Source organism: Mandrillus leucophaeus, unplaced genomic scaffold (assembly GCF_000951045.1).
Source record: "Mandrillus leucophaeus isolate KB7577 unplaced genomic scaffold, Mleu.le_1.0 Scaffold353, whole genome shotgun sequence".
NCBI classification, from domain to species: Eukaryota; Metazoa; Chordata; class Mammalia; order Primates; family Cercopithecidae; genus Mandrillus; species Mandrillus leucophaeus.
In genome coordinates, this window is record NW_012103732.1 from 1,813,403 (window position 1) to 1,834,044 (window position 20,642).

General features: G+C 37.9%; 1 protein-coding gene across 1 annotated transcript in view; it reads right to left on the minus strand.

The window, feature by feature from the left end:
• FAM81B (family with sequence similarity 81, member B) overlaps positions 1-20,642 on the minus strand; it is a 51,211-nt gene that overhangs the window by 22,236 nt on the left and 8,333 nt on the right. Inside the window, exons 4-5 of the mRNA XM_011989440.1 lie at positions 7,822-8,065; positions 1,589-1,707 (exon numbers count right to left, since the gene is read on the minus strand). Of these exons, the coding sequence (XP_011844830.1) occupies positions 1,589-1,707; positions 7,822-8,065 (363 nt within the window). The remainder of the gene's footprint in view (positions 1-1,588; positions 1,708-7,821; positions 8,066-20,642) is intronic.

Sequence of the window (20,642 nt, forward strand, 5' to 3'; positions counted from 1 at the left end):
ATATACAACATGGTGGAAACCAAACACTTTATTACTTCCTGTTTCTCTTTCCCCTTCCTTGTTATAATTGCTCCTTATTTCATATTTCCTTCTCTGTGGAATAACATGAGTATTCAACCAGTCTCCAAGACCAGAAACTTTGGTCATTATCCTTGACCTCCCACTGCTTAATTCATCCTCCATGTTTATTCATGCACTAATCCTGTAGATTCTATTTCCTTAATGTCTGTGTTGTCTGTCCCCTGCTCTGGGCTTTCATGGCTAGTGCCTTGGTTTAGGCCCCGCCGCTTCTCACCTGGATTGGTACGACAGCCTTCCTCTGATCTCCACATCCTCTTTTGTATCCTACCAATTCAGCTACAACTAGAATGTCACAAAACATGATATGCCACCCCCTACTTAAAATTCCTCCATGGTCATTTATAACCTTCTACATAAAGTGCCAACTCTACCTTAGCCTCCAAGACCCCTCATCTTCCAGGTCTGGACTGCTTCTCTGGCTTCATGTCCCAACTTTCTGAAAATGCCTGCTCCAAAATGCCATAACCAAAATGCCATTCTCCCAGGTAGGCCCATGAACATGTCACAGGATCCTTCCCTCAGTTCTTTTGCATATATTATTCTTCCAGGTAAAGTGTCTTTCTCACTTTTCCTTATCTAGTTAACTCTTATAAATCCTTCAAAACTCAGCTCAAGTGTCACCTCCCCTGTGAAGCCTCTCTTCTGCATGGGTCTGATTTGGACATTTCCATAGCCTCCCAGACTTTTAGTATAGCATTCACTTCATGAGTTATTGATACAGCTTGTTTTCCCTGGTAGACTGTGAACAGCTATAGAAAGGAGAACATGTTGCTGAATTCTAACACATGGCCTGGCATAAGATGAGTGCTTAATACATTTTTGTTGAATTAAATGGGTAAATACTCTAGGAGAGCTTTGTCTTAGGTAGTAATTATCTAATTCCAAGAGGATTAACCAGATGGAGACAGCAGTGTTACAGGAGAGAGGAATGAGGTACTGGCAAAAGATGTAGAGATGGAAAGGTGTCCACAGTCACCCATTCACAAGTCATCTTTGACGTGTCCACCAGAGTGGTCCTGCCATTCTCAATACCTACACATATTTGCTGAACTGCATACCATCAATTCTTTTGATTTAGAAATCCTGTACAAAAGATGTTATTCAAAACTTTATCCATTTGGCAGTAAATCCCGTCAGACTATTATAATCCTTGTATATTTTAAAAGTTTTACTCATTAGCATTTGACATATATGGGGATTTCGTACATGGTAATGAAGGTGTGTCTATGTATGGATGTTGGCATTTGGACAGTTGAGGCTGTAAAGACAGAACTCTGGTAACTTCCATCGGAACCAAACTGTGTAAGGGGTCTTTACAGAAACTTTGAATCTCACAGGTAGCGTGAAGCATTCAAAGTTCTATGGTACACTTTCTCAACTGCCATCTCATTAGTTTAGCTTAATGTGTAGACAATATCTTTTTTCTACAGCATGGAGCTTGTTTGGGAATGAGAATTCACTGGCCAAGAATTGACCGTTAAACATTAGTCAATATGCTTCTTCTCACCTGGCTACTCTTCCTCGAAGATCTCCAACTCCTTGTAGGTGTTTCATGTTTATCTCCTGCACTGCAAAGTTAGTTCCTGTGGCTGCCTGATCTCGAGCTCTTATTTGGTCTTCTAAAATCTGTAATTTTGAGTCAAATTTCCCATTAATTTTCCATCACACATGATAAGGAAACATCATTTAAAGGAGGGGTTACCTAATTGAATGCATTTTGTAGTTAGGCTGATGGTGTAAATGAGTGAGAGAGTCCTAGCTCAGAGAGAATTGATCTCTGCTAATTTATCTGAGGGACAGCAGTGGTTTGATTCTAGCTGATTATTGCCAGGTGGGAAAGATATCTCAATAGTGTTTTAAAGAAAGCTGGAAATCCAGATTTTATATGAAATTGCTCAAATTAACAATATTGGCATATTATTCAAAAGCTTTTATAAACCATATATGGACCAAACAGAACATATTTATTGTGTTGATATGGTCATGGGTTGCCATTGGCCATCACCAACATAAAAGCTTTTCACAAAAATGCATTTCACAATTGGTGCCATAAGTTTGAAAAAGGATTTTTTTCAATATGGCATCAGGCAAGATTTTTTATGGATTGAACCAGAACCACAGTGAAGTTAACATAGTGCAAGCAAATCTGAATCAACCTGTTTAATACACAATGCAAAAGAGTTTATCTAGATTACTTAGAGAATATGAGAGATTTCTGGCTCATTCGTGTCCAGATTTTGTCCATGAATATTGTTAGTTATGTCTTTATTGTGTTTTGGTGTTCTGGAAATAGAACTGACTTTCTTGTACCACCAGGCTATTGGTCCCAAGAACCATGGTTTTTAATTTTTTGTACCCATTTATAAGTATTGGTTTAAAAAAATAAAAAAAATTCTGCTTGTCCATAGAAAAAAATTGTATTATACTTGACATTCAAATAAATTCCAATGTAAAGTGAAGACATATAAGAAATTGGTGTTTACTAAGGAAAAAAGTGAGAGTTCTGTGTAGGCCTTTGGAAAACACAAATCTGTTACTTGGGGAGACATTTCGGTTTAAGTATTATATTTGACAAAGTCGTAAATTATGTTTAAACTATGGCTATGAATTTTACTAGGAAAGGAAGAATTTTTATAGCAAATAAATTATAGGAATTTCAAAGACCACAGACAGACTCTTGCTCATTTTTTAACTGGGATTGAGACAACCCAAGGGCAAATAAAGCCTTAATTGAAGTGTAAAAGTGTCAACAACACTAACTAGAGTTTGGTTTTTGTCTCTTTGCAAGTATGCAGGTATTTTGTTTTCTGTTTTGGTAAAGTTAGTGATGAAAGGAAACTTACTCTACTATATACTAAAATATTTTCTAAAATAAGGATAAGTAAATCAGTGTAGTAAAGGTACATAGCTACCTGTGATGTCATGAAGACCTTGGAAAGTGTAAGAAAGGAACATACCCTATATGCAACGCATAGATCAATGGGGGAGTAATTTCACAATTGGGTTGGGGTCTCTAATTACTCAGAAAATAATTAATTTAGATCCTTACCTCATGTCATATATCATTATAGATTTCAGAAAAAAATAGATCTAAAATATTTTTAAAATTAAGCCATAAAAGTCACAGATAATAGAGGAGATTATTTTGGAACTTTCTAGTCTGAGAAGTATAGTAGTTCCCTCTTATCCAAGGGGGATACGTTCTAAGACCTGCAGTGGATGCCTGAAACCTCAGATAGTACTGAACTCTATATATATTGTTTCTCCCTATACATACATACCTATGATAAAGTTTTTTATCAGTAAGAGATTAACAATATCTAAAAATAGAACAATTATAGCAATGTACTATAACATCATACACACTGTGGCTGAAACTCTTGCAGCTTGAAGTGCGACAGCAAAACTAGCATGAATTTCTTTTTCTTTGTCACAATTTCATGGATAGAAGATTTGTTCTTACCGTAGATTTTAGTAAACTCAGCACACAATTTTTTTTTTCCTTATTAAGTTGAGAACTTCAACCTTCTCACTTAAAGAAAGCTCTTTACAGCTTCTCCTTGCCATAGTGGAATTGCCAGCATCACTACTTTTGTGCTTTGGGGCATTATTAAGTGAAATAAGGGTTACCTGAACATGAGCACTGTGATACCTCATCTCAAAAGTTGATCTGATAACCAACAGGCTACTGAGTGACTGATGGGCAGGGAGTGTTGACAGTGTGAATGTGCTGGACAAAGGGATGATTCACACCGTGGGTGGGATGAAATAGGATGTGCAAGATTTCATCCCACTACTCAGAACAGCACACAATTGAAAACTTATGAATTACTCGTTTCTGGAATCTTCCATTTAATATTTTTGGAAATTTTTGAAATCACAGAAAGTGAAACCACAGATGAAGGTGGGAGGACTACAGTAATGAGAGAAATTACAAAGCTAAATATTTGAATATTTACCTTTGTGTAAAACTTGTAAAAATATTGTAAATACAATTAAGATAGAAAAAGCAAACTGAAAAAAAATTTATATCATATACTATTGCCAATGGTTTCAGTGATATACTGCAAGCAGCCTGGATCTGTCTGTGAAGGTGGATTGTATACATCTCTTCTGATCTTTGTGTACAGTGTCATCTTGCTGGTTGTTTGAAATCATAGTAGGAGTATTTACACCATAGAAATAGGCAAATACTACAAACCAGGCTTTCTTTTCTCCTAGAAAAGGACTGATTGCTGATTGTTAAACACTTACTATCATTTACCAGTTATTATTTCTAATATGTAAAATAGAAGAGCTCATCAAATCAACAAAAATTTAAAAGTACTAAAACCCAAAAGATAAATTAACAAAAGACATAAATCATTAGCAGAAGAAACGAAGCTGTAACTTTATTATTATTAATTTTTTGTTGTTGTTGCTGTTGTTGTAGAGACAGAGTCTTGCTGTGTTGCCCCGGCTGGTCTCAAACTCTTGGCCTCAAGCAATCCTCCCAAGTAAGCTCCCCAAACTGCTGGGGTCACAAGTGTGAGCCACAGAACTCAGGCAAAATTATAACTTTAATTAGTCACTTTAAAAAAGTGGATTCAATACTTTCACTAAGAAAAAAAATCTTATTTCTGTTCTATGAAGTTAGCAAAAATTAAAGTAATAAATTTCAATTCTGGCATAGGTAAAGTGGAAAAAAGCACTCAAATAATGCTAATGGAAGTGTAAATTAGTATAAACTTTCTGGAAAACAATTTGGCAACATGTATCAAGAGCTTTCACAGTATTCATACCTTAGTAATTCCACTTCTAAGAATAGATACTATGGAAAGAATCCAAATGCAAATACATGTTTATGCACAAAGGTATTTCTTTTTAAAATTATTTTTATTTTGAGACAGGGCCCAGACTGGAGTGCAGTGGCATGATCATGGCTCACTGCAGCCTTCACCTCTTGGGCTCAGGTAATCCTCCCACCTCAGCCTCCCAAGGAGCTGTGTCTATAGGCATGTGCTACCCTACCCAGCTAATTATTTATTTTTTTCTTGTAGAGGCAGGGTGTCACTATGTTACCCAGACTGTTCTCAAACTCCTGGGCTCAATGGGTCCTACTGCCTCAGCCCCCACCCAAAGTGATATTTCGACATCAGGAGAATAACTAAGAAAACCATGGTGTACGCACCATGCAAAGAGATTTTAATGAGATATGATAGAGTTTAGGGTAAATGTTAGAATAAAAATCATGCTTACAAACATAGTCTCAGCCTCCTAAATGGAATACTTGGAAGGACTAGAGGGAGATTCATCTGGGTATTTGTAGAGATCACCATTTGGTGGTAGAATTGTAAGATATTATTTCCCCAAGTTCAAAAATTTTTTTTCCTAAACTTTCAAAATAATGATGATGAACAAGTATGGCTTTTGTAAGTTGAGGGGAAAACCCACAATAAAATAACACTATATATAAAATTTTCTTTGAGTTAAAAATAAATTAATTCTAAAACTTTTATCAACTGCCTCCTTAAAAAAAGGAATCATTTGATTTTTAAAAAGAAACAAGCACTTTGATGCAATTGTGGTAGATTAAAAAAAATTTTTTTCATTTCATTTAAAGACCTATGTCAAGCTTTAGCTCACACTTGAATTGATCTTGTTAGCCAACTTGCAAATGGGCTGACCTGGTTAATGAGGTGAGTTTCTTTTAAAATACTTGAATAACATCCATTTCTCTATAAAGTGCTTGTAGTTATTTACTAAAGGTAGCCGAATAGTTTCTTCTTTATAATGTTTTAACTATGTTATCTACAGCCTTTAAAATATTTTCTAGTTCAATTTTCCACAAACTCAGTCCAGTCCTTTTCATTTTCCTATATATGCCAAACCCTTAACACGATCGTAGGTATTTTGAGGTTTTTGTCCTTGTCTTTTGGAAAATGTTTTGGATTTGTCTTTTTTTTTCAGAGAGCTAATCTAAGATAGTCAATTATCATAGGAGAATAAACTGTCAACAAGATTTCTAGAGATTTGAAAGACTTTCTCCTTATTGCTAATAGCATTTTACTGGGGTATAATTAATATGTATTGAATGCACAAGTCAAAGTGTACATCTGGGTGGATCTTGACTCAACGTAATGTAATCAACCATGTAACAATCCAGATCAAAATATAGAATATTCTTAGAAACAGTTCGATGTTTCTAAGAATGTCGTTGGCTTTTTCAATTACCAAGAAGTTTTGACTCCTAAATTGGAATCTTATTTTAGCACTATGCTATACTTACTTGATTTTCTAGTCATTTCAAAAGGCACAGGGCTGCTTGCCTCTTGTCACTTTCATGATACTTCATTATGCATGGAAATACCTTTAATCACTTTGAGACTGGCATTGACCTTTGAGGCATTGAGGTCAATTCAAAATGTGCTAAATACCAATAAAGTGCCTTTTAAAAGTTCACTGAGAGTTTTTAACTTTTCACAGTGACTCAGATGTATTATGGGGCCTGTTAAACCCTGCAGATGAAAAATAAATTAATAAACATCCTTGCCCTTAAGTACAAATTCATAAAGAAGTAATTGCTGGGTCAATCCCATAATTTTAATAAAATTCAGTATTCTCTCTGATAGTAGAAAAGGACAAGTATCGTAAGAGAGCATTGTTGTCGATTCTCATGGTAACTCCACAAGTTTTGGGCCAGTTTCCTAAAGTGCATTCTCTACAGCCCTTGCATGAAAGTTGTTAACCCAGATTCATCATGTACATTTGTACCCTAAAAACTCTCAAAGACCTCTTATACAAGTATGTTTATCTTGATTTAGACAAATAATTTTCTTTTTTTGATGAGAAACTCTATTTTTACTTTAATGCCTTCAAATTCATTTATTTATTCACTCATCAATTTAAGGATTATTTAGAGTGCTGACTATAACACCACTGTTGTCTAGTATGGGATGTGGGATTTAGCATGAAGAAAACAAACTCTTTGCCTTTATAGAGATTATATCTCAGAAAGAAAAAACAAACAGGAATCAAATATAGACCATGGTAGTTTGCAATGAGTGCTATGTGACAAAAAAATAAAGTAGGCTTTAAGGGAGATTGAAACCATGTGGGTAGAGGTGCTATTTTATAAAATGTCATGCAAATCCTCTCTTATGAGGTTATATTTGAACAGAGACCTGAAGGAATGAAGAACATTGCATAGAAATATCCAGGGGAAGATGATCCAGCCAGAGTGAATTATGAGTGCAAAGGCCCCAAGGCTAACAAGTGTTTGGAATGTCCTAGGAACAGCTGGGAGGCCAGTGTGGCCAGAGTGAAGGAAAGAAGGGTAGAAGATGGGGCCAGAGAAATTGCTGGCATCAGATTGCAATGGCTATACAATGGAGCATTACCGATGTGCATTATGAAAATCTCTATTTGAAATTATTGCATTAATAGAGTCTTGGAGATTTAAGCTAACATAAGCATCTTAGCACAAAGTCTGACATAATGTCTTTATTGTTACAAAATAAATACACAGTAAATATTTTTTGAATCGAAATTCCTTCTCCTTTTTGGCATAAATGAGCAGCTGAAAAATTGCACTGTTTCCCTCTTAGACCACTAAAATGTAATCATCTGAACTTAAGGAATAGTGATATATTTCTGTACTTGAAAAATGACACTGATGGTTGATAATCTTTATCAAGCAATGCTGCCAAAATACAAAACAAAAACAAAACAAAATTAAAAAAAAAAAAAAAAAAGAACTACCTCAATGTTTTGGCTGAGTTTTTTGACGATGCTGGTGATGGTCTGGATGTGGCTTTCCAGTAACTTCCTGGCAAGTGATTCCTCTTTTCGAAAGCCATGGGTCCCCTGCAGACAAGCAGAGATATCCTCCTTGATGCGGAAGGCTTGTTCAAGGAGGAAAGCTATGGTACGCTCCTGGTTATTCAGTCTGTCTTCTAGCTGACTTCTCTGGGTGTTTGGAATGATGGGGAGAAAAGGATGACTCCTGATCAGAAAAAGGAAAAGGAAACACCAGGGGCGTTACAAGAATGAGCTGGAGGAGCCAGGAACCAGAACTAGAATCTTCACTTCTGATCCTTTATTTTTCACCCTGTGAGAAGTTTGATAGGATTTTAAGCACCTGTCATGGTAAGAGTTTGGTGAAGGTCTCATCTAAGAAGCGGATCCACTTTTTCATGCTTCAAGCCAATTGGTGGTAGTTAGGAGTAGGTAGGGGGATTCATGAAAGAAGATATTAGAAGCCTTCTTCCAAGACTGATGCCTTTATATACCCCTCATTAAAATTCTACTTTAATGTAGAAAAAAATTGAGTTTTTATAACTATAAAGATACAAAAGTGACTGTGTTAGAGAGTTTTCCAAGGTGTGAGTCCTGGAATAGCAGTCAGGAGGATAGGCCACCACAAAAGAATTCTATGATCAAATATACTTAGAAAACCTCGCATATGATGTCTCTCCCTTAGAGATTCCCATTGTGCATTTTCATATTGTCTAACAGAATTATTCTAATTTCATACATAGGGAAAATAGTTCATGAATGATACCAATCATAAACCCAAAAGACATAATCCCAAACATTGAAATTCCTAAAGTTTAAAATCTCTTGACTGGATTAAGGGGTACCTAGAACCTGGTGAAGCAGTGTATCTGTGAGGGTGTTTCCAAAGGAGATTAGTGTGTGAGTCTGAGTGCACTACACGAGAAAGATCTATCCTCAATGTTTTGAATGTTTTGAAAATCACAGAAGTAAAAACAGGCGAAAAATACGACAAATGTCCCCTGCCAAATGATTCAATCATGTATGACTTTTGTCCCTTCACACATAGTGCCATGTTTGCCTTCAAAAAACACTCTTCATCAGAGAATAAAAAGAATTCCACAAACTGAGCAGCATTCTGAACCAAAGACGCTTGCTGATATAGAGGTTCCTCCAGTGTTCTGAAACTCATTGCATGATGAAATATTCTTAGTTAGGGATTTGACTGTCAAAGAAGATAGACTTCCTAAGTTTGCCACTAAATCTAACATAGACAAACTAGTGCATGCTTCACTGTGGCTGAAATGGCACTTTCAAAATCATCCCCATCTTTCTTATCAACTATATGCCATCATGCCCCAGCTGGATCCAAACATTCTTGAACTTACCTGCTTCTTTATATATTAATGACTGGAAAAAGTGAAGTACTTTATAAACATTTATTTGAAGATTTGGTGGACTTTGCAGAAGAAAATGGATTTTAGTAGAATCCCCAAACCATGACAGATTTGGAGTTAAGTCCCATCAAGGCTTCTAAAAGTGAATCTCAAGGTGTCATCAATAAAATTTGTTTTTGTCATTCAGCCCAATGCATTTGGTGAAAAATTCAGACCAGTGGATTGACTACCCCATATGGTTTAAAAATATTTCATTTGTTTGCAGTGGCATTCCTCCCAGCTAATGACATTTTAGGAAATTTTAATGAATTAAAGTCACATTTGCCTGAAGAGAAGCCAGCAAAGTTACCAACTGTTTCAAATATAATTATGCACACAGTAAGATAAGAAGACACACAATAGTGTGACTATTTGATTATCAGTATTGCTTCTGCATATGAGTGCATGTGGAATGAATTTCTGTATACCAAAAACAGCACAGAAAAATTATGCAAAGATGGAAATATTTAATAGGGAGTGCTCATGTTGGTGTATGTTGAATCACAGAATTTCAAAAAGAGCAGTGCTATGTGGAAAATCAATGAAACGTGAACATGTTCTCTGAGGAGAGCCATGTCTTAAAAGAAAAAAAAAAAAGCAGCAATTGATTGCCATGCAAGACTTCAAAATATGATTGTGAAAGTTGGCCAGCTCTAATGGACTACCTCCATGCAATTGCCCATAATGTAGCCCTGTAATATACTTTTTCAAATGTTGAATTTTCTTTCTAGTTTTTTCCCACAATCTTAAATTGTCAGCATTGTTATTATTACTCTTCACAATTTGCTATACTATGTATTTCATCTTCACATCATTTGCAATACTGGAGTACAAATTGTATAAAGACTTGCAGAAAGTTCTAATTTGTTTTATGCATATTTTATAAATTTCTCCACAAAAGTGCATTATCACAACATTGACTTCGTGTGTAAGCATCGTGTATGTAAAGATGTTTAAACTTCCCCAATAAATGAAGAGATGTCCTTTTTTGTACAACTGCATTTGTGAAAGATAAAATTTCTCAAGATCTCAGCTCTTTGTGCAATTGCATATGCCATAGTGACTCATTGAAGTTTTGGATCAATCTTATCAAAAGACTTAGGTTATCTGTCATGGTGTTTCAGATGACTACAGTTATAAAGCTGGGTTGCACAAAACTACCATCCATAGTATTATGCATTTATACATTTTGAATTTTGACTTTTTTTTAATGAATATGGTTCATCCACTTATAACATTATACCCATATGACTGTTGTTAGTATATCTATATGTTTATGCTTCTAAAAATGCATGGTACTATTGCCTATTTTATTATGTAAGGTGGCCTGTGAAATGCTCTGTCATGTTTTCATATGCTTCTAAAATAAATCTCCTTTTATAAATGTGAAGAAATGTCTTTTAAATTAGTTTTTCCAGAATTATATTTTGGGGATTTTGATCTTTTTGGGATGTCCACACTTGGTATTATGACATTCAGGATTGTGTTTTTTGGGATTGCCAAACCCACTAATGGAGTAGTTAACTGGTCCTCGGTCATCCAAAGCCCATGCACTAAAACACTTGGTTATATAGTCCCCAAATACAGGTTATTTCCAAAGCCCTTATGTGCACTGATTTCTGACCCTACACCAAGTCACATTTTTAATACATGAACATGACAACCTTCCTTCAAATCTATATAACTGAGTTAGAAGTTTACTTTAAATTTGTCTTTAGTGCTATTAAATTTCTTGGGGATTTCTTATTATCCTATCACCCAGTAGAAGGGGTTGTGCGTTTTCTCTCTTTAATCTTACCCGCCTAGTACACTGAATTTCTGCACGAGTTTTTATTTGAAGAAATATTTCAATGTCCCAGAACTATTTATTTAGTAGGGCCAGGATTACCTCTACGTCACCTGTAACCTAGCATAGGATGTTTTCCATGTTGCCGCCTCTGAATGGTAGCAAATTATGTTGTGAATGTCACTGTAAAGAGAAGTCAGCCTTAAGGAAAAGGGGATTTGGCCTTTGTTAGGGCCTGGGAATAAAATGATGAATAAGACAGATAAAGCCCCTGCCCTCTTGGAAATATATATTTGTATCTATATACTTATGTAGATGTATAGATATATAGTATATATATTTTTAAAACGACTATTATATATGCTGGATCATAAAAAGCCAAGGCCAAATAATTCATGCTTATTCCCATTGCATGAGCCAGAATAACTATTTGCTTTAGGCCAATAGTGACAAATTTTCTTGGAAGCGAAAATGTCCTCAAGACAGCAGATTTTAGGGCTAGATTGTGAACATTAGCATTTTCTGGACTGCAAGTTTCAGCTGGGGTTGTGTTTAGCTGTGTTTTTGAAAAACCAAAGAGAGTGACTTAAGTAAGTAGGATTTATTTGGCTCATGTAACAAGAAGTGGAGAGGTAGAGCAGCTGACCGAGGAAGTCATCAGGTACCCAGCTCCTTCTGGCTTCCTTGCCCACTCATAGTGTGTGACCTTTACCCTCAGGTCTCAAGGTTGTTGTTCCACCCTGAAGTGTCGTGTCCCCATTCCAGATAGAAAAGACAGAAGGCAAAAAATAAAATAAAATGTGTGCATCTGTTGAGTTTATCAACACCCGTCCTTTTCTAAATCAAGACAGACTTTCGAAAAGACTCACCATAACACTTTTGTCTGTATTTCACTGACTGAAGCCATGTCATATAGCCACCTCTTACACCTTCTTTTGTTTTGTTTTTTTGAACTGGGTACATTGCAGCCTTAAAAAAACTGGGACTTTTATTAGCAAAGAGGAAGGAGAAAATGTCTCCTGGATCGACTACTGGTGGTATTTGCCATATGCAATTTTCTTCCTTTTTACCTCTAATTTGATATCAAGTATCTCTGCCAAAGGAATTTAAAAAATAAGAAGTTTGTGTCTTCCCTGTTGGTTGTTTGCTGTCTTAGGATTAATCTGCAGCTAAATTTTTTTGGGCTGTGCCAGAAGCTGGCTAAATGTTGGCCACAGATATCATTATTATTACCCCAGTGATGGATGGTTGCTCACAAGGATCAGTGTGTGCAGACAGCAAGGTTTCAACTGCCCAGTGAAGGTCAGCAGAAACTGGTTGGCTCATAAAGGAAGAAAAGGGACTCATGCTATGCAGATAAAGAAAATATAGAAATATTACTTCTTTTTAATTTAGTAGCTTTGTAATTTCATCTTTATAAAACTGCTCAAAAGAAATATAATGTAAACCTTATAGACAATTTTAAGCTTTCTAATAGCCACATTAAGAACAATTTTTAAAAACCTGATGACAGGCCAGGCGTGGTGGCTCACACCTGTAATCCCAGCACTTTGGGAGGCTGAGGTGGGCAGATTACTTGAGGTCAGGAATTCGAGACCAGCCTGGCCAACATGGTGAAACCCCCTCTCTACTAAAAAATACAAAAGTTAGCTGGACATGGTGGCGCACGCCTGTAGTCCCAGCCACTCAGGAGGCAGAGGCACAAGAATCACTTGAACCTGCGAGGTGGAGGCTGCGGTGAGCCGAGATTGAGGTACTGTACTCCAGCCTGGGCGACAGAGCAGAGCTCCATCTCAAAAAACAAAATAAAACAAAACAAAAAACTGATGACATTAATTTTTAATGATATATTTTATTTAACCCTTTATATCTCAAATGTCATTGTAACATGTAATCAATGTGAACTTTTTAATGGAATATTTTACATTCTTTTTAAAAATAAGTCTTTGAAGTCCATTGTGTATTTTACACTTAGGGCGCAACTCCTCAATTTGGATTAGCCACATTTCAAGTACTCTACAGGCACATGTGGCCAGTGGCTACTGTTTGGGATAATTCTAGAACCTGAGAATCAGAAAGTGGGAGGAAAACATCACTGAGCAGTCAAAAGCGTTACTACCATGTCCATACACTACTCCTGCATTTTATAAATAGTCACAGCTATTATCTTTGAGCATTTGATATAAGCCAGACCTTGTGGCTAGCACTTTAAATTATTCATCTATTGAATCTTCATGATAACACCATGAAGGATCTATTAATATTACCCCATTTTTAACGATAATGAAACTGAGGCTTAGAAAGATTGAATAACTTGTCCGACTTTATTCAGCTAACAATGGTGGACCAGTATTCAAGCTAAGCAGTCTGGAGTTCATACTGCGTTACATGCGGAGAAGAGGTCCCCTTCAAACTTTGCCTCCAAATCACCCCTGGAATGTGCTTCCTCCTCAATTTACCCACTATTCTAACAAACCAAGTTGGATGATTTCTGGATCCATATAAATGTAATACCTGATAATTCTATGCTGAGGAGAGGGTTGCCTACCAACAGATGGAAGAAATCACAGATTACAGGCAAAGGTGAGCAAAAGAGTCAGAAGTTCAACGAAAAGTAAACAAAGTAAATTAGAAATGGGAAAAGACAAAGGCCAGGGCTCTTTCATGTACGAGCAAAGAAACTTAAAAATCCTGATAGCCTCTCTTGGCATTAATCTATTACTCCTTCCCTTCACAGATCAGCTTCTTGAAGAAGCAAGCTAGTTTTGTTGTGCCTTTCAATATGTGTGGTTTGCTCCTCACCCTATGTTAATCAGATACGTCTCTCTCTTTCTCTCTCTCCCTCCCCACTTCCCTCCTCTCTCTCTCTCTACCCTCAGGCATTTTGGGGGAAGCCAACTGCCATATTGAATAACCCCAGGGAGAGGTCCACATAACGAGGAACTGAAAACTCCTGACAATAGCCAGCAAGGGTCTGGGGTGTCCTATCAAGAGCTATATAAGTGAACCATCCTAGAATTCCTGATCCTGAGAAACTGTGAGGTAAATATTTGCTGTTTTATGCCGCTGAGTTTTGGGATACTTGGCTACACAGCAATAGATAACTAATATGGACAGTAATCTACATGAAAAAATGAGGAAGGTCGGAGACTCAGATGGTGATCTTGGACACAAAGAAGGAGGATAGATGCTACAGATATTATAAACCTAGAAGCTGTAGAACTTTGAGATAGATTGGAAATGAGCCTGAAAGCGGGAGAGATTCTGATGTTTTGGATTTGAGCTTAATGTACGATGTCACTTTTCATCAAGACTGAAAATTCAAACAAAAAACAGTTAGGTTCGGGGGAAGAAAACAAATTTGAGATTTTGTATATGGCATCTATATGGAGATGCCCCTTGAACAGTCTGAAATGTGTCTGAAGATAGAGATTTGGATGTTACCAGAGAAGTAAATGGTAGTTAAAGACTTGGGTGAAGAAAATGAGACTGCCTGAGCTGGCAGCTGTGGGGGTGTGTGTGTGTGTGTGTGTGTGTGTGTGTGTGTGTGTAAGAGAGAACAGGCATTTTTGAAATCACTTAGGTAGCTTTCAAAAGGAAGAGTTGCACCATCACCGCTCGCCTTGGCTCCTACTCCATCCCACATACTGCAACTGTCTGGTGGGGTGGGGGCCTGGGACCTGAGAAATGATGGGGGGTTCTGTGGGACTCACAGAGCAGACTTTGGTCCCATGGAAAATATTGCCATCCCCCATGCCCAGAGGTGTCCAGAGCCAGCACACCTCTGCTCAGCTCTGGCTGAGTCTTCAGAAGACTCACTCAGCTTCAGCCCCCTGGGAAAATAAAGCTTTGAGCAAGCAATACAGAACTGAGGGCTAGCGAGAATATGGGAGCTAAAGTAAATCGACCCCAGAGGGATATGACAGCTCATGTCAGACAAAGTTCAGAAAGAAAGGAAATGAGTTACACAGTTATTCAGAGGTTAAAAAACTCCTGGGCTGACTATGATTTTGACAAAAAGGTTGAATTAATGTGGCTTCCCATCCTCTCTCCCTCACAAAATCCTGAAGGACTTGGAGAAGGTGAAAAACCCCTGGGGTAGTGGGGGCTATTTTAAACTGGTGCATGTGTGGGTGGTGCTGTGGATGCCACGATGTGCCCCCCAGCTCCCTGTTCAGGAAGGAAGGACTTATACCCCCCAACTGTTGGGAGTGCTGCCAGCTGGCAGACCTCAGCTGTTAGCTTTCTCTGAGAACTGCCTTGTCAAGGTCATGCCCACTTTCTGGGGCAGCTTCATTCAGTGATTGGACAGTGTGTGGGTATAAAGGCCTGGCATGCTTGGTCTAACTCTGGACAACTTTGAAGGGCTGTCCCAGCTCCAGAGCTTCCTGTGAAGTTGGCTGTAGTCTTCTTTGGTTCAGGTATCGGAGCCATGGTACCTAATGTATATAAAATCCATATATAACTAATTGAAGTTAGTTGGCTCAACTCACTTCGTATAGTTGAACTATTCCTTCTGTTCAGTTCCATTCCTTTCCCTCCCCTTCCACAGGTGTTGATCCCAGTGTGCTCTATAATAAGCCTTCTATTCACCAGTCTCCATCTCAGAGTCTGTTCCCTGGGTAACCCAACCTGAGTCAGATGGCTGCGTTGGCCTGGGACAAGGGACAGCTTGGGAGGGCTGTGGGAAGATAAAATGGGGAAAGGGAACAAAGTAAGTCTGCTCTTCTTCTCTGTTGCCTTGGGACCAGTTGCTCTGACTCATGTGAAATGTCAAACTGTTCCAGGTGTCCTCTAAAGAAAGATTAGGCAGGGCAGAGAGACTGTGTTGGTAAGGAGTTGGAGCAGTAACAGTAACAACAGACTTGGGGAACAATTGACTCTGGGGAGTTGCTGCCACCTTGCTCCACTTCTAAATGTCCCCAGGGTGGGAAAACAACTGCCCTCCTAAACCTGCTTCTTCCTGGGAGCAAAAGGTGAAGACTTGGCAGGAGAAGTTATTTTGCGGAATAGTGAGTGGTTTTCTGGTGCCTGGGGCTCATCCACACCCCACCCCTGGACTCACTGGAGCTGACAAGGCTCCATTGGAGACCAGGATCTGGCTGAAATGCCCAGGGGAAGTGAGTTCAAAGGCCAAATTAATAGGACTTTTGAGGAGCACAGCCTTTTTAAAAGTAATTAACCTACAAATTAACAACCTACTAGATTACAGATTCCCACAGAAGAGAGATAGTAAAATGTACACAATACATTTTTAAAAGGCTAATAAACATATTAGGAGAGAAAACAATAGAAGGTATTAGTAAAATAAGAAAAACTAGAAAATGTAAAAAGTAAACAAGTAGAACCATTAGGTATGGAAAATATAATTGAAATAAAAAATAAAAGGTAGGATAAATATAACAGAAAAAATAGCTAAGGAATGAATTAGTGATTTGGAAGACCAGACTGAGGAAATTTACGAGGCAGAACAAGGAATGGTCCATAAGTTGGAGATGTCAGGGTCACGATTTGAAAGTTATGGATTCCAAAATCAAATGTTAACATTAACTCCCACATTTTCTCATCATTCCAACAATAAGCAGGGGACCTTAATGCTACTCATGTGCCCTCATAGGGTAGCTGCAGAAATAACACCCAGAAGTATTCTTAGACTCCAAACCCACAGTTTGTTTAGTTCTTTCTTCCTTTCTTGATCCTGGCTACCATTATCTTTTCCACTTTTCCTCCTAACAAATAGCACATCCTCCATACGGCAGCTAGAGTGGTCTTTCTAAACTGTAAATGGTAGCCCTTGACTACTTAAAACCTTCCTATAGCTTAGCCATTCTTTCAGAATAAAATCCTATCTCTCCTTTCTAACCTCATCTCCTCCCACATTCTTCCTCCGTTTATCTCATTCAACCACATAGGCCTTCTCTCATAATACCCCATTTTATCTTCTCCAAAGCATTTGTCATTATCTAAAATTATCTTATTTACTTGTTTCTGTTTATTGTCTATCCTCCATCACTAGAATGAGAGCTCCCTATGTGAGGCACTTTTCTAATGTGTTCTGCACAGTCCCCTAACATTGAGAAGAATGCATGGCACATAGGAGGCAGTCAATAAATATTTGTTGATTGACAGACTGATTTCTCTACCTGGACTGTTCCCTTAAGACTCAGTCGTTGAAAAACTGGACAAAAAAAAAAAAACAAAAAACAAAAAACAAAATGGCTCCATAAAGTCACAGTTCGTTGGAGCCTCAAGACATAGTTTACTCTCTTGAGCAATATAAAATAGTCTCAGCATGGGTGAGATTCTTCTTTTCTTTTTTTTCAAATTGAATATTTCATTAACATGGTAGTTGTTTTTGTAACACATGCATACACACTTGCACACTCAAAGAGATTCTTCTTTTCTATCACCCGTAAATCTGAGGTGCAAAGAAAACTTTGCCAAGGGGTTTTGTGAGTCAGATTGCATTTACCACTCATTTGGTTCAAAAATGTTCTTTTGGAAAATCACCAAATGGTACCTACCATATATAAAATCCATTCCCCTAAAACCCCCACCATGCTGACAGTGCTACCCTGGATTGGATGTATGAGTCAGAGGCAGAAGGGAAGAAGACGCCAGGCTCTGCTGAAGGTGACACATAGCCTCGCGGTGGACTGCAGATTTGCTCATTATTTTCTTTGAGCCAGTGTTGCTTTATGGCCTCTAGACAATCTATAGCCCAGATTTGTCAGCAAAGGTATTTGATCTCCCAGTTTTCAGTCCTGTACAGACACTTATAAATTATGCTTCATTTCCCCCAAATTTAGAAATTGTTTTCTCCTAGATGTTTTCAGTATGGCAGACACCATTGGTTACTCCCACTTCTGCCTGACTTGATTCATCCTTCCTGTCCCCCATAGCCTTCTGGGGGGCAAACTAATCATAAGGATTCCATTCTTCTGGGTTGAGATGCAATTGATCATGATAAGAGCATGCGAAGCAATTCTGGCCCATGAGATGCAAAGAGAAACCTGCTACGTGGCTTCTGGGTAAAGTGTCTTTGCCTTCAAGAAGGAATACACAAGAAGAAACTTCCCTCTTCTTTGCTGAATGTTGTCCTGTCTGTGCATGATGCTTGGAACTACCAAAGCCATCTCGTGATCATGAGGAAAAAGGAAATGGCAGAGAGAAAGGATTAAAAAACACCTGGCTGCTTAATGATGTTCTGAAGCTACTAAATTTACCAAACTCTGGATTTTTTTTTTTTTTTGTTATATGAGCTAAGCAGTATTCCTACATTTAAACCATTTTTGGCTAGTGTTTCTATTATGTGCAGCTGAAAGTATTGTGTGTGTATCTAGTCACTTACCAAGAAAAATGACTTTCAAATAAAGATGCATTAAGTACTTACTAAATATTTACTCTGGTTTATATACAATATTTACTCTAGTCCATACACACGTTTACTCTAGTCCATGCCTGTAATACTACATATTTAAATATAATTGCTCTGTTCCTCAAGAAACTTAGATTAATTCTGATTTCTCATACTTCAATTGGTATCACAGGGGAGGGTGAGGGAGGGAAGTTGTTAAAATACAGATTATTCCACTCCAACACAGACCTACTGAATCATAATTTTAGGGTAGACAGGGAGAGTAAGAATATGCATTTTAAGCAAGTGCATAGGTGATTCTAATATATCCTAAAGACTACACACCACTCATTTGTTTAAGATTGGTCATGTGAATCAGCAAATAATATAAGGCAGGATATATAATGAAGTGCTAAAGTAGTGAACTATGGAATATGAGCTCTCAAGTTTTGTAGACATCCAGAAGCAGCTTGGCAGGTTGGAAAGCAAGGTAGACTGAGGGTAGAATACAGGCTCCACCACTTACCAACCAAGTGTTCTAATTGCTTCATCTGTAAACAGGGTCAACAAGGCCTATTTTGCTGTGTGGTTATAAGTTCTGAGATAATAAGTGAGAAGCGTGCAGTAGAGAGGATGGTGAAACCAATGCCATACAGCTGTATGTCTGGGGTTAGGAGGGTCCCAGTGCCTCACTCTTGGGGGTGAGGTGCTGTTGGCTAATGTCAAGATTATATCCAGAAAGAGCAATGAGGGGGCAGACCCAAGCCAGCTGTGGTCCTGTCAGGTCTGATTTCAGTGCTGTGGCTATTTGGCCCATTGAAGGAAGCCTTTTAGGAGGGTATCACCTACTGCTATGCAAAGCTATTTGTCTGCAACCATGGAGACATTAAGTGGGATGCAAATGCTGGACTGTAGTTATTTCTTTTCCTTAAGTTTTAAAGTTTATTTTAAAAATTTATTTTATGTTTAAGTAGAGAGCTTTCCTTTTTGAAATTTCTTTTCAGGCCTGAGATTTACTATTAACTGCAGTCTTATTATTATTGCTAATTCTTAAGGTTTAATGAAGCCCTAAATCATGGCTCTGTTTGGTTTTGTTTACATGGTTCCTGCAAGATAACAGACAGCTTATATTTTTTCCCTATTTGCATTGCCACAAGGACAGAGAATATTGTTTTCCAATTGACCTTTCTAAATCAACCATGGAAGAACAAACACATGAGCATGTCTCAATTTTCTAAGAGATTCCTGACGAGGCCATTATTCAAATCATTAGGTATTCCTAAGGGATACAAACTGAGGGCTTTCCCTAGTAGTAAGATGTAAACTTAAGAACCTCACTGCTTTCTTAGTATGTTATGTATGTCAGTGGAACCTAGATCTAAATTTAACTATGAAAGGAAAGAAATAACTGAATATTCCAGACGAGTGCAGATGGAGTCACCAGCCACAGGAGGAAAAATTCCTAGGGGGCCTTTTCAGAGAGATATTTGGGCTTCACATAGATCATTGATTATGTAGCTGACAACTGAATCCGAACAGATTTTCCACAAACTCTGAGTTCTATTTTTCTGTAATTCGGTGTGACTTACACCAGCTGTGCTGTAGCTGGCAGATCGGCCGGTACATGGAGCCTCTCACTTCCCTGCCTGTTCTGTTCTTGTGAATAGAGTCCTAAATTTACTGAGGAGATTCTGATAACCATTTTGGCAACCTGTAATACTCAGAGAATCAAACTTGAGAATTTAACCTTTTTCTAGAACACAAAAAGGCATACTGAAGAAAGATTTCTACATTTTTATGAGATCTAATGTATGACTAGTTACGATCTGAGTGCAGAGAGTCCTACAAAAAAAAATCTAAAGTGAAATCTCAGGGAATATTTTGATGCCTCACAAAAATAATCTATGAGTGTGTATGTGGGGAGTGATGAAATAGGAAAAAACATTTTCTATAGTTTCTGTGTTGCTTGTTTATAACCACCCTGGCAAGTGGATGTTTGTAGCTGGAGAAGCTCCTCCTGCTGAGTTTTAGGTAAGGCTGAATGCTCTGGGGCCTGAGGCAGGCAATTTGAGTTCTGGTGGCCTCAGTCCAGGAGGAAGTACACCAGGCCAACATGGGTAGGCCATCACAGAGCACCAGGAAGGGCCCAAGAAGGAGAACTCCATGTAGTGGCACGGTCCAGAAGAGACTGGAGAAATAACTGGTCGTGATTCTTTTCCAGTGAAAA